Source organism: Rhea pennata, chromosome 1, assembly GCF_028389875.1.
Source record: "Rhea pennata isolate bPtePen1 chromosome 1, bPtePen1.pri, whole genome shotgun sequence".
Lineage (NCBI taxonomy): Eukaryota > Metazoa > Chordata > Aves > Rheiformes > Rheidae > Rhea > Rhea pennata.
Window position 1 is genome coordinate 216,066,164 of NC_084663.1, and position 16,706 is coordinate 216,082,869.

A 16,706-nucleotide genomic window follows, 5' to 3' on the forward strand; every position below is an offset into this window, starting at 1 on the left:
AGCAGATCCCTCGGGAATAAACTCAGCGCCGCCCGCGCCGGCTCCCGCTCCCGCTCCCGGGACGGGGCGGGCAGGACGGGCCCCGGGGAGCCCCGCGCCGGCTCCCGCTCCCGCTCCCGGGACGGGGCGGGCAGGACGGGCCCTGGGGAGCCCCGCGCCGGCTCCCGCTCCCGCTCCCGGGACGGGGCGGGCAGGACGGGCCCTGGGGAGCCCCGCGCCGGCTCCCGCTCCCGCTCCCGGGACGGGGCGGGCAGGACGGGCCCTGGGGAGCCCCGCGCCGGCTCCCGCTCCTGCTCCCGGGACGGGGCGGGCAGGACGGGCCCCGGGGAGCCCCGCGCCGGCTCCCGCTCCCGCTCCCGGGACGGGGCGGGCAGGACGGGCCCTGGGGAGCCCCGCGCCGGCTCCCGCTCCCGCTCCCAGGACGGGGCGGGCAGGACGGGCCCTGGGGAGCCCCGCGCCGGCTCCCGCTCCCGGGACGGGGCGGGCAGGACGGGCCCCGGGGAGCCCCGCGCCGGCTCCCGCTCCCGCTCCCGGGACGGGGCGGGCAGGACGGGCCCCGGGGAGCCCCGCGCCGGCTCCCGCTCCCGCTCCCGGGACGGGGCGGGCAGGACGGGCCCTGGGGAGCCCCGCGCCGGCTCCCGCTCCTGCTCCCGGGACGGGGCGGGCAGGACGGGCCCCGGGGAGCCCCGCGCCGGCTCCCGCTCCTGCTCCCGGGACGGGGCGGGCAGGACGGGCCCCGGGGAGCCCCGTGCCAGCTCCCGCTGCAGCTCCAGCGCCCACTGCAGCTCCCGCTGCGGCTCCTGCTGCGGCTCCTGCTGCGGCTCCCACTGCAGCTCTGGCTCCCGCTGCGGCTCCTGCTGCGGCTCCCACTGCAGCTCTGGCTCCCGCTGCAGCTCCTGCTGCGGCTCCCACTGCAGCTCTGGCTCCCGCTGCGGCTCCTGCTGCGGCTCCTGCTGCAGCTCTGGCTCCCGCTGCAGCTCCTGCTGCGGCTCCTGCTGCAGCTCTGGCTCCCGCTGCGGCTCCTGCTGCGGCTCCCGCTGCGGCTCCGGCTGCAGCTCCCACTGTGGCTCCCGCTGCGGCTCCAGTTGCAGCTCCAGCTCCGGCTCTGGCTCCGTGGCTCCTGCCTTGTGCTGGGGCACGGGAAGCGCTGCCGATCCAGGAGAGCTCCGGGAAGGGAGGTGACGGGGTCGCAGATGAGGCTGTGCGGATGCCAGGCCGCGACCGCCTTCTTCCTCCCCGGAAAGCCGAAGTGCCTGGGGCAAGGCAGGTCCCTGGGGCACCACGGGCACTGGGCAACGGTGGCAGGTCCTCGCATGGCCAAATGTCCAGGATGATGGTGGCAGGTCCCTGCACAACCTGGTGCCCACGGTGATGGTGGCAGGTCCTTGCACGACCTGGTGCCCAGGGTGATGGTGGCAGGTCCTTGGAATGACCAAGTGCCCAGGGTGATGGTGGCAGGTCCTTGCACGACCTGGTGCCCAGGGTGATGGTGGCAGGTCCCTGCAGAGCCAGGCACCCCCAAGCCCATCTTCCTCTGGAAGCAGGCGAATCCAGCCGGGAGCAGAGCGGGCGCCGGGCCGGGCGAGCCTTGGCGGGAGGCGGCCGGCGCGGGGGGGACCGGCTGCGGCAGGAGCTGGCCGGGGGGCTCTCGGACACGCCGGCACAGCTCCGTCTCGGGAATTCTGCGCGGGGACGGGAGAAGCAGCACCCAAAAGCAAAGGCTGGAAGGCAGGGGAGGAGTGCCGGGGGGCGCTCGGCACCCGCCTGCGCCCCGGGCAGCCCGCGTCCCCGCGGCAGCGGCGGGTCCCGTCTCGCTCGGCGCGGGGGCCGCCTGGCCCGGCCCGGCCCGGCCGAGCGCTGCGTCCGCGCAGCGCGCTACAAGAGCATGCAGGGCTTCTTGGGCTTGGCCGGGGCCGGGTTGAGCACGGCCCTCACCGCCTCCGTGAAGACATCCTTGATGCCCTCCTGGTTGAGCGCGGAGCACTCCAGGTACTTGACGGCGCGGATCTGCTTGGAGAGGCTGATGCCCTGCTGGGTGGTGATGGGCGCCTGGTTCTGCTCCTTGAGCTTCTTCATGGTCTCCGGGTTGTTTCTCAGATCCTTCTTGGTGCCGACGAGGAGGACGGGCACGCTGGGGCAGTGGTGGCACACCTCGGGGTACCACTTGTGCTTGACGTTCTCGTAGGAGGGCGGGCTGGCGATGGAGAAGCAGATGATGAAGACGTTAGTCTGGGGGTAGGAAAGCGTCCGGAGGCGGTCGTACTCCTCCTGGCCGGCCGTGTCCCAGAGGTTCAAGTTAATAGTCCTGCCGTCGACCGTGTTCTGGGCGCTGTAGTTGTCGAAGACGGTGGGGATGTACTCCTTGGGGAAGGCGTTGGTGGTGTAGCAGATGAGGAGGCAGGTCTTCCCCACGGCGCCGTCGCCCACCACCACGCACTTGATGCTCTGCATTCCCGCGGCTCGGCTTCCCCGGCGCCCGCCTTCAGCGGCCTGGGGGCAGGCGGTCAGGAGGGAGGGGGCGGCGTGGGCCCCCCCAGGCCCCGCTCCCCCTCCGCCCTCCTCGGCGCGTCCCGCTCCCCCCGCGCCGGGCAGCGCCGGGGCCCTGCGCTGCCTCCTCCCACCCATCCTGCCCATGGGAGCAGCCCGGGGCACCGAGGGCACCTGCAGCGGCAGTGGGACGGGGGGGACATGGTGGAGGCACTGGGGTGGGGGGGGACACGGCAGTGGCAGGGGGATGGGGGGGACACGGCGGTGGCACAGGGACAGGGGAGACCTGGCAGAGGCACCAGGACAGGGGACACGGTGGTGGCACTGGGGTGGGGGGATACAGTGGTGGCACAGGAATGGGGGGACACGGCGGTGGCACTGGGGTGGGGGAGACCTGGCAGAGGCACCAGGACAGGGGACACGGTGGTGGCACGTGGATGGGGGGCCACAGTGGTGGCACGGGGATGGGGGGGACACGGTGGTGGCACTGCGGTGGGGGGGGGGACACAGCGGTGGCACCAGGACGGGGGGACATGGTGGTGGCACTGGGGTGGGGGGACACAGTGGTGGCACAGGAATGGGGGGACATGGCGGTGGCACTGGGGTGGAGGGGACACGGTGGTGGCAGCGGGACGGGGGACATGATGGAGGCACAGGGATGGGAGGGACACTGCGGTGGCACCAGGATGGGGGGGAAACAGCGGTGGCATGGGGACGGGGGGGGGGACCTGGCAGAGGCACCAGGTCAGGGAGACACAGCGGCAGCACTGGGACAGGGGGACACGGCAGCGGCACCAGGACAGGGGGACACAGCAGCGGCACGGGGACGGGGGGGCACGGCGGCAGCACCGGGACGGGGGACGCCGCAGCAGCACGGGGACGGGGGGGCACGGCGGCAGCACCGGGACGGGGGACGCCGCAGCGGCGGCGCAGCAGCGGCACGGCGCTCAGCCCCGCGGCAGGAGAGGGGCCGGCGCCCAGGCTGCCGGATGAGGTTCGTCCCCGCTCGGGGCAGAGACTCGCACGCCGCCGGCCCTGCCTGCGCGTGGGAAGCGGCTCTTCCGCCCGCGCACACGCCGGATGCGCGGTGTCCCCGACCTGCCCGTCCCCGTCCCCACCGCAGCGGCCCCGCGGCTTCCCCTTGCAGTGCCTGTGCCTCAGTTTCCCCTCGCAGTGCCTGTGCCTCACCTTCCCCTCGCAGGGTGCTCTGCCTTGCTTTCCCTGTGCCTCAGTTTCCCCATGCCTCGGAGTCCCCATGGCGCTGGGCTCGTGCAGGGCAGCGGGAGCCACCCCGTGCGTTTGCAGCCCACAAGGCGGTGGGAGCTGGCAGGCTGCAGTGGGGCCAGCGGGCTGCATTGGGGCCAGGGAGCTGCAGCGTGGCCAGGGAGCTGCAGCAGGGTCACCGGGCTGCCGTGGAGTCAATGGGCTGCAGTGGGGCCAGGGAGCTGCAGCAGGGCCAGGGAGCTGCAGCAGGGTCACCGGGCTGCAGTGGAGTCAATGGGCTGCAGTGGGGCCAGGGAGCTGCAGCAGGGCCAGGGAGCTGCAGCAGGGTCACCGGGCTGCAGTGGAGTCAATGGGCTGCAGTGGGGCCAGGGAGCTGCAGCAGGGCCAGGGAGCTGCAGCAGGGTCACCGGGCTGCAGTAGAGTCAATGGGCTGCAGTGGGGCCAGCGGGCTGCAGCAGGGCCATAGGGCTGCAGCGGGGTCAGGGGTCTGCAGTGGGGCTGCAGCAGGGCCAGGGGGCTGCAGCGGGGTCAGGGGTCTGCAGTGGGGCTGCAGCAGGGCCATAGGGCTGCAGTGGGGTCAGGGGTCTGCAGTGGGGCTGCAGCAGGGCCAGGGGGCTGCAGCGGGGTCAGGGGTCTGCAGTGGGGCTGCAGCAGGGCCATAGGGCTGCAGTGGGGTCAGGGGTCTGCAGTGGGGCTGCAGCGGGGCCATAGGGCTGCAGCGGGGTTAGGGGTCTGCAGCGGGGCCATGGGGCTGCAGCGGGGTCAGGGGGCTGCAGCGGGGTCAGGGGTCTGCAGTGGGGCTGCAGCGGGGTCAGGGGGCTGCAGTGGGGCCAGGGGGCTGCAGTGGGGCTGCAGCAGGGTCAGGGGGCTGCAGTGGGGCCAGGGGGCTGCAGTGGGGCTGCAGCAGGGTCAGGGGGCTGCAGCGGGGCCAGGGGTCTGCAGTGGGGCTGCAGCGGGGTCAGGGGGCTGCAGTGGGGCCAGGGGTCTGCAGTGGGGCTGCAGCAGGGTCAGGGGGCTGCAGTGGGGCCAGGGGGCTGCAGTGGGGCTGCAGCAGGGTCAGGGGGCTGCAGTGGGGCCAGGGGTCTGCAGTGGGGCTGCAGCGGGGTCAGGGGGCTGCAGTGGGGCCAGGGGTCTGCAGTGGGGCTGCAGCGGGGTCAGGGGGCTGCAGCGGGGTCAGGGGGGCTGCAGTGGGGCTGCAGCAGGGTCAGGGGGCTGCAGTGGGGCCAGGGGGCTGCAGTGGGGCTGCAGCAGGGTCAGGGGGCTGCAGCAGGGCCAGGGGGCTGCAGCGGGGCCAGGGGGCTGCAGCGGGACTGCAGCGGGGCCGCGGCGGCTCCGGCCAGCGCTGCGTCTGCTCGGGCTGCGCGCGGCGGCCGCGGGTCAGAAACCCCCCGGCGCTTTGGCCCCGTTTCCCCCCCGCTCTGGTCGCAAGCGAAACCCCCGGGCGGGCGCTCGCGGGCCGCTTCCTTCCACGGAGACCCAGCGAGCGGCTCTGCGGTTGACGGCACTGAGAACGGCGCTGAGGACGGCGGCGGAGCACCGGGGCATGGGGCGCCGGGGGGCGCGTGGGGCTGGGGCGGCGGGGCAGGATGGTGGGAGCAGGACGGGGTGCTGGGAGCAGGGCGCAGGCAAAGAGAGCAGGAGGAAGACGATGGGAGGAGGGAAGACAAGGGTGATGGGAGCAGGACATGGGAGGTGGGAGGAGCAGGATGGGGGTGAAGGAGCAGGACGGGGGTGATGGAGCAGGATGGGGGTGATGGAGCAGGACAGGGGTGATGGAGCAGGATGGGGGTGAAGGAGCAGGATGGGGGTGAAGGGGCAGGATGGGGGTGATGGAGCAGGACGGGGGTGAAGGGGCAGGACGGGGGTGATGGAGCAGGATGGGGGTGATGGAGCAGGACAGGGGTGATGGAGCAGGATGGGGGTGAAGGAGCAGGATGGGGGTGAAGGGGCAGGATGGGGGTGATGGAGCAGGACGGGGGTGAAGGGGCAGGACGGGGGTGATGGAGCAGGATGGGGGTGATGGAGCAGGACAGGGGTGATGGAGCAGGATGGGGGTGAAGGAGCAGGATGGGGGTGAAGGGGCAGGATGGGGGTGCTGGAGCAGGACGGGGGTGATGGAGCAGGATGGGGGTGCTGGAGCAGGACAGGGGTGATGGAGCAGGATGGGGGTGAAGGAGCAGGATGGGGGTGAAGGGGCAGGATGGGGGTGCTGGAGCAGGACGGGGGTGATGGAGCAGGATGGGGGTGATGGAGTAGGACAGGGGTGATGGAGCAGGATGGGGGTGAAGGAGCAGGATGGGGGGTGAAGGGGCAGGATGGGGGGTGAAGGGGCAGGATGGGGGTGCTGGAGCAGGACGGGGGTGATGGAGCAGGATGGGGGTGATGGAGTAGGACAGGGGTGATGGAGCAGGATGGGGGTGAAGGAGCAGGATGGGGGGTGAAGGGGCAGGATGGGGGTGATGGAGCAGGATGGGGGTGATGGAGCAGGATGGGGGTGAAGGGGCAGGATGGGGGTGATGGAGCAGGATGGGGGGTGAAGGGGCAAGATGGGGGTGCTGGAGCAGGATGGGGGTGATGGAGCAGGATGGGGGTGAAGGGGCAGGATGGGGGTGCTGGAGCAAGACGGGGGTGATGGAGCAGGACGGGGGTGATGGAGCAGGATGGGGGTGAAGGAGCAGGATGGGGGTGCTGGAGCAGGATGGGGGTGAAGGAGCAGGATGGGGGGTGAAGGGGCAGGACGGGGGTGCTGGAGCAGGACGAGGGTGATGGAGCAGGACGGGGGTGATGGAGCAGGATGGGGGTGATGGAGTAGGACAGGGGTGATGGAGCAGGATGGGGGTGAAGGAGCAGGATGGGGGGTGAAGGGGCAGGACGGGGGTGCTGGAGCAGGACGAGGGTGATGGAGCAGGATGGGGGTGATGGAGCAGGATGGGGGTGATGGAGTAGGACAGGGGTGATGGAGCAGGATGGGGGTGAAGGAGCAGGATGGGGGGTGAAGGGGCAGGATGGGGGTGAAGGAGCAGGATGGGGGTGCTGGAGCAGGATGGGGGTGAAGGAGCAGGATGGGGGGTGAAGGGGCAGGACGGGGGTGCTGGAGCAGGACGAGGGTGATGGAGCAGGACGGGGGTGATGGAGCAGGATGGGGGTGATGGAGTAGGACAGGGGTGATGGAGCAGGATGGGGGTGAAGGAGCAGGATGGGGGTGAAGGGGCAGGACGGGGGTGATGGAGCAGGACGGGGGTGATGGAGTAAGACGGGGGTGATGGAGCAGGATGGGGGTGAAGGAGCAGGACAGGGGTGATGGAGTAAGACGGGGGTGATGGAGCAGGACGGGGGTGCTGGGAGCAGGACAGGGGTGATGGAACAGGATGGGGGTGATGGAGTAAGACGGGGGTGATGGAGCAGGATGGGGGTGATGGAGCAGGACAGGGGTGATGGAGCAGGGAAGGGGCTGCGCCGCCCTTCGGGGCTTTCAGGCACCAGGAACGGGGACGGGACGGGGACGGAGACAGGGATGGGGATGGGGATGGGGACGGGAGCGGGGATGGGACGAGGATGGGTCTTGCTCCCGCCCCGGCCACCCGCGGTGCAGAAGCTTGGGAGCTGCCTCCTGCCCCCCTCCCCCAGGGGAGGGCTGAGCCCTGCGGGGCCGCGGGACCCTGCGCCCCTCACCGTGGCCTCTGGGCTACTGCACCACCCCGCTGCCCCCACTGCACATCCCGCTGCCCCCACTGCACAGCCCACCGCTCCCACTGCACATCCTGCTGCTCCCCACTGCACATCCCGCTGCCCCCACTGCACGTCCTGCTGCTCCCCACTGCACATCCCACTGCCCCCACTGCACATCCCGCTGCTCCCACTGCACATCCCGCTGCCCCCACTGCACATCCCGCTGCTCCCCACTGCACATCCCGCTGCCCCCACTGCACATCCCGCTGCCCCCACTGCACATCCCGCTGCTCCCCACTGCACATCCCGCTGCCCCCACTGCACATCCCGCTACCCCCACTGCACATCCCACCACTCCCACTGCACATCCCGCTGCTCCCACTGCACATCCCGCTGCCCCCACTGCACATCCCACCACTCCCACTGCACATCCCGCTGCCCCCACTGCACATCCCGCTGCCCCCACTGCACATCCCGCCGCTCCCCACTGCACATCCCGCTGCTCCCACTGCACATCCCGCTGCCCCCACTGCACATCCCGCTGCCCCCACTGCACATCCCACCACTCCCACTGCACATCCCGCTGCTCCCACTGCACATCCCGCTGCCCCCACTGCACATCCCGCTGCTCGCACTGCACATCCCGCTGCTCCCACTGCACATCCCGCTGCTCCCACTGCACAGCCCGCTGCTCCCACTGCACATCCCGCTGCCCGCACTGCACATCCCACTGCTCCCACTGCACATCCCGCTGCCCCCACTGCACATCCCGCTGCCCCCACTGCACAGCCCGCTGCTCCCACTGCACATCCCGCTGCTCCCACTGCACATCCCGCTGCCCCCACTGCACATCCCGCTGCCCCCACTGCACAGCCCGCTGCTCCCACTGCACCACCCCGCTGCCCCCACTGCACATCCCGCTGCCCCCACTGCACATCCCGCCGCTCCCCACTGCACATCCCGCTGCTCCCACTGCACCACCCCGCTGCTCCCACTGCACCACCCCGCTGCTCCCACTGCACATCCCGCTGCCCCCACTGCACATCCCACTGCTCCCACTGCACATCCCACTGTTCCCACTGCACATCCCGCTGCCCCCACTGCACATCCTACCGCTCGCACTGCACATCCCACTGCTCCCACTGCACATCCCACTGCTCCCACAGCACATCCCGCTGTTCCCACTGCACATCCCGCTGCTCCCCACTGCACATCCCGCTGCTCCCACTGCACATCCCACTGCTCCCACTGCACATCCCGCTGCTCCCCACTGCACATCCCGCTGCCCCCACTGCACATCCTACCGCTCGCACTGCACATCCCACTGCTCCCACTGCACATCCCACTGCTCCCACTGCACATCCCACCACTCCCACTGCACATCCTACCACTCCCACTGCACATCCCACCACTTCCACAGCACATCCCACCGCTCCCACTGCACATCCCGCTGCTCCCCACTGCACATCCCGCCACTCCCCACTGCACATCCCGCCGCTCCCCACTGCACATCCTGCTGCTCCCACTGCACATCCCGCTGCCCCCACTGCACATCCCGCTACCCCCACTGCACATCCCGCTGCCCCCACTGCACATCCCGCTGCTCCCACTGCACATCCCACCGCTCCCCACTGCACATCCCGCTGCCCCCACTGCACATCCCGCTGCTCCCACTGCACATCCCGCTGCTCCCACTGCACATCCCGCCGCTCCCCACTGCACATCCCGCTGCCCCCACTGCACATCCCGCTGCTCCCCACTGCACATCCCGCCGCTCCCCACTGCATATCCTGCCACTCCCCACTGCACATCCCGCTGCTCCCACTGCACATCCTGCCACTTCCCACTGCACATCCCGCTGCTCCCACTGCACATCCCGCCGCTCCCCACGGCACATCCCGCCGCGCCGCAGTCCTGCCGGGTCGCCCGTCCCCCCGCTGCGGCTGCTCCGCCGGTGCGGCGCCAGTGTGGGGTGAACGTCCCGGCCCGGCGCAGAGGAGGCGGGAGCAGGACGGGGAAGGCGCCGGGCGCCGGAGCGCGGCCGGGCGCAGCGAGCGGCGGGGCCGGGCCGCGGGCCCCGTGACTCGCCGCCCCCTCTGCCCCTCGCCTCGCCGCCCTCCGGCACGGGAAAAACGACTCATCTCTCGCTCGGCAGAAAAGGGGAAGCAAAACCTTCTCTCTCGTTCTCACACCCGGCGTCCCCGTCCCCCCACCCCTGGGCTGGGTTTTTCCACCGGGGGAAGAGCGCAGCTGCCAAGCGCCGCCGCGCAGCGCCGTGGGGCCTGCGGGGACGGGGGCGTCACCCCCAGCCCGGCCCTGCGCGCTGCCCCCCGCAGCGTGCGCCCCACTGCGTGGCACCCGCTGTGCCGCGCTCTGGGCACTGCGCAGCCCGCCCCACGCCGAGCACCGCACATTGCACACCCCCACTGCGCACTGCACACCCCCACTGCGCACTGCACACTGCATACCCCCACTGCACGCTGCACACCCCCACTGCGCACTGCACACTGCACACCTCCACTGTGCACTGCGCACTGCATACCCCCACTGTGCACTGCGCACTGCGTACCCCCACTGCACGCTGCACACCTCCACTGCATACCCCCACTGCGCACTGCACACCCCCACTGCGCACTGCACACTGCATACCCCCACTGCACGCTGCACACCCCCACTGCGCACTGCACACTGCACACCCCCACTGCGCACTGCACACTGCACACCTCCACTGTGCACTGCGTACCCCCACTGCACGCTGCACACCTCCACTGCGCACTGAACACTGCATACCCCCACTGCACGCTGCACACCCCCACTGCGCACTGCACACCCCCACTGCGCACTGCACACTGCACACCTCCACTGTGCACTGCGTACCCCCACTGCACACTGCACACCCCCACTGCGCACTGCACACTGCATACCCCCACTGCACGCTGCACACCCCCACTGCGCACTGAACACTGCACACCTCCACTGTGCACTGCACACTGCTCACCTCCACTGTGCACTGCGTACCCCCACTGCACGCTGCACACCTCCACTGCATACCCCCACTGCGCACTGCACACGGTGTACTGCATACCGTGCACTGCACACCTCCACAGTGTACTGCATACCCCCACTGCACGCTGCACACCCCCACTGCGCACTGCACACTGCACACCTCCACTGTGCACTGCGCACTGCATACCCCCACTGTGCACTGCGCACTGCGTACCCCCACTGCACGCTGCACACCTCCACTGCATACCCCCACTGCGCACTGCACACGGTGTACTGCATACCGTGCACTGCACACTTCCACAGTGCACTGCATACCCCCACTGCACACTGCACACTGTATATCCCTGCTGCACACTGTGTACCCCCATTGAACACTGCACACCTCTGCTGCACACCCCCACTGTGCACTGCACACTGTATACCCCACCGCACACTGTTCACTGCACAGTGTGTGCCTGCACTGTGCACTGCATGCTGCACACCTCCACTGCACACTTCCGCCATGCACTGTGCACTGCACAGCATGCACCCCCCATCATGCAGCGGGCACCCTGCACTGGGCACTTTGCACTGCACACTGCACTCTGCACACCCCTGCCGTGCCCTGCACATCCCACACTGCAGCCCCACTGCGCACTGCACTCTGCACACCCCTGCCATGCCCTGTGTATCCCGCACTGCAGCCCCACTGCGCACTGCACTCTGAGCACCCCTGCCATGCCCTGCGCATCCCGCACTGCAGCCCCACCATGCACTGCACACTGCACTCTGCACACCCCTGCCATGCCCTGTGTATCCCGCACTGCAGCCCCACCATGCACTGCGCACTGCACTCTGCACACCCCTGCCATGCCCTGTGTATCCCGCACTGCAGCCCCACCATGCACTGCGCACTGCACTCTGCACACCCCTACCATGCCCTGTGCATCCCGCACTGCAGCCCCACCATGCACTGCGCACTGCACTCTGCACACCCCTGCCATGCCCTGTGTATCCCGCACTGCAGCCCCACCATGCACTGCGCACTGCACTCTGCACACCCCTACCATGCCCTGTGCATCCCGCACTGCAGCCCCACCGCGCACCTGGTTTGGGCTCCGCACACAACACGCTCTGGGCACTGCACACCCCCACTGTGCAGTGGGGACCTGGGGCCGGCTCCAGCAGGAGCGCGGCCACGGCTGCGCCGGCACAGGAGTCCCTGCCGCCATGGCGGGGCTGCTGCAGAGCACCTAGAGGGCTCCCGCCTGCAGCCCCCTCCCTGCACCACGACCCGGAGCCCCCTCGGGGGGCAGCAGCGCGTCTCCAGCTCATCCCGACGGCTCCACCGCCCCGGGGCTGGAGAGGCCCTCGCGACGCGCCGGGGACCGGCAAAGGCCATTCCCGGCGGGGCGAGGTGGGCGAGGTGGAGGTGGGAGACGAGCAAATGATGGGGCGAGGATGGATGGACAGACAGATAGATGGATGGACAGATGGCTGGATGGATGGATGGATGGACAGATGGCTGGATGGCTGGGTGGACAGATAGATGGATGGATGGATGGACGGACAGATGGCTAGATGTATGTATGTATGGGTGGTTGGGTGGATGGATGGATGGATGTACAGACAGATGGCTTGATGGGAGGATGGACAGATAGATGGATGTATGAACAGCTGGCTGGCTGGATAGATGGATGGATGGACGGATGGGCGGGTGGATGGATGGATAGAGGGATGGATGGAGGAACAGATGAGCAAAAAAAGAGAAAAGGACGGCCCTGAAGAAACCCTGCAAACCCTTCTCCCCTGCGAGCGTGCTGCCCCTGCGCTCCTGCAAAGCAAAGAGGAAGCTAATAAAACCTACAAATACAGAAGCAAGAGGCCGCAGCAGGCCAGGCGCTAGCCCCCGCCGCGGGCGGAGCGGCCGGGCCCCGGGGCCGGCGGCACCTCCGCGCCGGAGCCGAGCGGCCGGCCGGGGCAGCCCCGCGACGCTCCCGCCGGCACGGCCGGAGCAGGGACCTGCCCCGTCCCGCTGCGCCCCGCGGGGCCCCGGCCTGGCGGGACGCCGTCATCGCTGCGAAAATAACTCCCGTGCTGAGTCTAAGGATTTCAGTTTTCCTCATTTTTTTTTTGACTGCAGGCTCTTTATGACTAATTTCCTCATTTTATTTTTGGCTCCTTCCCTCCCTCGAGGCTGCTGAGTTCAAGCCTTTCCCGGCGGCTCCGCTGCAGCTCCCACCAGAGCTAAGGTCTCTACGGCGAGGGCGAAGCGTCCTCCCGCTGCCCGCCACGTGCACGGGGGCTTTGGGGTGGCCCTGGCCACCATCCGCTCTCCCAACTGCTGCCCAGCGGCGCTTGGGGCTCAGCACCAGCCAGGGCCGTTTCCAGCTGGCTGCGGTCGTCTGCGCTGGGAGGCTCTCAGGAGGGTGGGTTGGGGGGTGGATGGATGGGTGGATGGAGAGATAGATGGCTGTTGGGTGAGTGGGGTATGGATAAGTGGATGGAGAGATGGCCAGATGAATAGCTGGATGGACGTTGGGTGAGTGGGGGGATGGATAGATGGATGTTGGGTGAGTGAGGTATGGATGGATGGATGGACGGATGGATGGAGAGATAGCCAGATGAATAGATGGATGGATGTTGGGTGAGTGGGGGGGTGGATGGGTGGATGAGAGGACAGGTAGATGCATGGATTGGTGGACAGGTGGACATTGGGTGGGGGGGGATGGATAGATGGATGGGCGGATGGATGGGTAGATGCACGGGTGGAGAGATGGCCAGATGAATAGAGAGAGATGGACATTGGGTGAGCGGTGGGATGGGTGAGTGGATGAGTGGGTCGATGGCTCGACGAGAAATGGAGGGATAGCCAGATGAATAGATGGATGGATGTCGGGTGGGTGGGTGGGCAGACGGGTGGGTGGACGGACAGACGAATAGGTGGATGGATGAGGGACAGATGGGTGACGGATGGCTGGGGCCAGGCAGGCCAGGCCACGCTGCTTGGCCTCGGGGTGAGAACAGCCTGGCACCGCACCAAGCGCGTGGCAGCCGCCGACGCGACGGGCAAACCAACCTCGTCTGCTTTAGCTCCCGGCCCCCCGCGTCCCCCCGCCGCCCCCCCACACCGGCCGCAGCCCAGCGCAGCCAGCTCCAGCCCTGCTCGCCCGCGGACAGCGCGAGCGGATGCCACCTCCACGCGGCAGGAGCGACGCAGCGGGGAAAGGCGCCGCCGGGGACGATGCAGCAGGGGATGGTGCAGCCGGGAAGAGAGATGCATCTGGGAATGATGCATTTGGGAATGATGCATTTGGGAATGATGCATTTGGGACCGATGCATTTGGGACCGATGCATCTGGGAATGATGCATTTGGGAATGATGCATCTGGGACCGATGCATTTGGGACCGATGCATCTGGGAATGATGCATTTGGGAATGATGCATCTGGGACCGATGCATTTGGGACCGATGCATCTGGGAATGATGCATTTGGGAATGATGCATCTGGGACCGATGCATTTGGGACCGATGCATCTGGGAATGATGCATTTGGGAATGATGCATTTGGGACCGATGCATTTGGGACCGATGCATCTGGGAATGATGCATTTGGGAATGATGCATCTGGGACCGATGCATTTGGGACCGATGCATCTGGGAATGATGCATCTGGGACCGATGCATTTGGGACCGATGCATTTGGGACCGATGCATTTGGGAATGATGCATCTGGGACCGATGCATTTGGGGCCGATGCATCTGGGAATGATGCATTTGGGACTGATGCATTTGGGACCGATGCATCTGGGAATGATGCATTTGGGAATGATGCATCTGGGACCGATGCATTTGGGACCGATGCATCTGGGAATGATGCATTTGGGAATGATGCATCTGGGACCGATGCATTTGGGACCGATGCATCTGGGAATGATGCATTTGGGACCGATGCATTTGGGACCGATGCATTTGGGAATGATGCATCTGGGACCGATGCATTTGGGGCCGATGCATCTGGGAATGATGCATTTGGGACTGATGCATTTGGGACCGATGCATCTGGGAATGATGCATTTGGGAATGATGCATCTGGGACCGATGCATTTGGGACCGATGCATCTGGGAATGATGCATTTGGGACCGATGCATTTGGGACCAATGCATCTGGGAATGATGCATTTGGGACCGATGCATTTGGGACCGATGCATCTCGGAATGATGCATCTGGGACCGATGCATTTGGGACCGATGCATTTGGGAATGATGCATTTGGGACCGACGCAGCCGCAGCTGCGAGGGGCAGCATCCGTGCGGGAAGCGGCACCCCGAGGTGCCCGCTCGGAGCAGTGGCTCAGGCTCGCCCCGGGCCCGGTGCTGCTCCCAGGAGGGTGGCGCGGGGCCCTGCGCGGGAGCGGCGGGGCGCTGGGGCCCACGGCACCTCCCACGCTCGCCCGGGCGGTTCAGCAGCACGAGCCGGGTGCTCTCCCGGCGCCTCCGCAAACTGAAGCTTAACCAACAGCCAGAAAAATGCACCTGGGTCTAACGCAGCGGCGGCGGTGGCCGCTTCCCGTCTCGCCCGGGGGCGGGTGACGCCGGGGAGGAGGCGCCGCTCACTCACCCCCCCTCCGCGGAGGCGCGGGGGTCTCTCGCCGCAGGGCGTGGGGTGCTGCGGGCGCTGCGGGCCTGCTGCCGCGCGGTGCCGTGCCTGCAGCGCTGCGTCGGGGCGGACGCCGCAGCGCGTTTTGTTTGCGCCTGCTGCAGCGCGTCCCGGCGGGCCCGTCGCGGAGCGCTGCGATGGCTGCAGTGTGCGCAGTGCGTGTGCAGTGCGTGTGCAGTGCACGTGCCGCGCGGCGCAGCGCCCCGCAGCGGAGGCAGCACGCGGGGCACAGCACTGGGGTGCAGCGGGAGCGCGGCGTGCCGGCGCCCTGCAGCGCGGGGTGCAGTGCAGCGCGGGGCGCAGTGCAGCGCGGGGTGCAGTGGTGCAGTGCAGCAGGGTGCAGTGCTGCAGCGCAGGGGGTGGAGCGGGTGCGGAGCCCCCCGACGGCGCCGCTGCCCTGGGCCCGACTCTCCCCGGAGGCCCCTGGAGTGGGCCCGGCTCCCCCCCCCCCCCCCGACGGCGCCGCGGCCCCGGGGCTCCCCCCGACCCTCCCCACGGGCAGCGGGACCCGACGGGCAGCGAGACCCCGGCCCTGGTTCCTCCCACCCCCACGGGCCTCCCACGCCACGGGGGGGCTCGGCCAGGGCTCCCCCCCTCCCCGTGTCCCGGCTCCGCGGCCCCCCCCCCCCCCGCCGTGTCCCGGACCCCCGGCCCCGCACTCACCCCGTGGCATGGCCCGGAGCGCGGGGCTGCGGCCGCTGCTCGCTCGCCTCCCCCCGGGAAGGGGCAGAGGGGCCGGGCCGGGCCGGGGCTCCGCTCCGCTCCGCTCCGCTCGCTCGCAGCCCTCGGGCTCCTCGAGGGAGGGAGAGAAACTTTTCACTCGCCGCCGCCCGGCCCCCGCCCTCCCCCTCCGCTTCCTTCCGCGGAGCATCACATCCCGGCCCGGCCCGGCCCCGGCCCGCGCCGCCCTCGCGGCCCGGCGGCCGAGAGTCCCGGCGGGGGCGTGGGGTGGGGGTCGAGACCTTGGGGCCCCGTCGGGGGGGGTGGAACGAGAGCCTGGAAACCCCGTCGGGGGGGAGGGGGAAGCGGGTGCCCCGTCGGGGGGGGGGGGCGAGAGCCCGGGGAGCCCCGACGGGGTGGGCGAGAGCCTAGTCAGGGGTGGGGGGGGACTCCGAGCCCCGTCGGGGGGGGGGGGAGGCGGGTGCTCCGTCGGGGGGGGGAGGGGTGCGAGACCCCGGGGCCCCGTCGGGGGGGGGGGAGGGGGGCCGAGAGCCCCGGGGAGCACCGTCGGGGGGAGGGGGATGGGTGCCCCGTCGGGGGGGGAGGGGGGGGGTGAGAGACCCGGAGCCCGTCAAGGCGGGGGGGGGGGGGGGTGCCCTGGGAGCCCCGTGCCCAGCGCCGGGACCTGCTCTGGGAGTGGAGCCGGGGGCAGAGCCCGTAAAGCCCCGTCGGAACGGAACCGTGCTGGAGGGCGGGCGCCGGGCGCGCTTCACCCCACGGCTGCACCCCGCGCACCCTTACCCCAGGCAGCGCGGGCACCCGGGGCCGGGAGCGGCTGAGCTGCTGCCGCCGGCCCGGGTCTCGCCGCCGGCCCGGGTCTCGCCGCCCCGAATGGCCTTGCACACTCTGAGTGGCCGTGCACGCCCGAATGGCCTTGCACACTCTGAGTGGCCGTGCATGCCCGAATGTCCCTGCACACGCCCCAGATGGCCTTGCACGCCCTAAATGACTTTGCAACTC

The 16,706-nt window shown here is 69.4% G+C and overlaps 1 protein-coding gene across 1 annotated transcript; it reads right to left on the minus strand.

Moving 5' to 3' along the window:
• Nucleotides 1-1,826: 1,826 nt before the first annotated feature.
• RHOG (ras homolog family member G) lies at nt 1,827-15,827 on the minus strand. The gene is made up of 2 exons (XM_062578651.1): nt 15,690-15,827; nt 1,827-2,490 (listed from the first exon to the last, which is right to left on the minus strand). Exon 2 carries the CDS (start codon nt 2,449-2,451, stop codon nt 1,876-1,878), a length of 576 nt encoding a protein of 191 aa, XP_062434635.1. The 5' UTR covers nt 2,452-2,490; nt 15,690-15,827; the 3' UTR covers nt 1,827-1,875.
• Between the last annotated feature and the right edge of the window lie 879 nt (nt 15,828-16,706).

What these genes read in the sequence shown, in the direction of transcription:
- RHOG (XM_062578651.1), bottom strand. Translation starts at nt 2,451, where the DNA reads ATGCAGAGCATCAAGTGCGTGGTGGTGGGCGACGGCGCCGTGGGGAAG.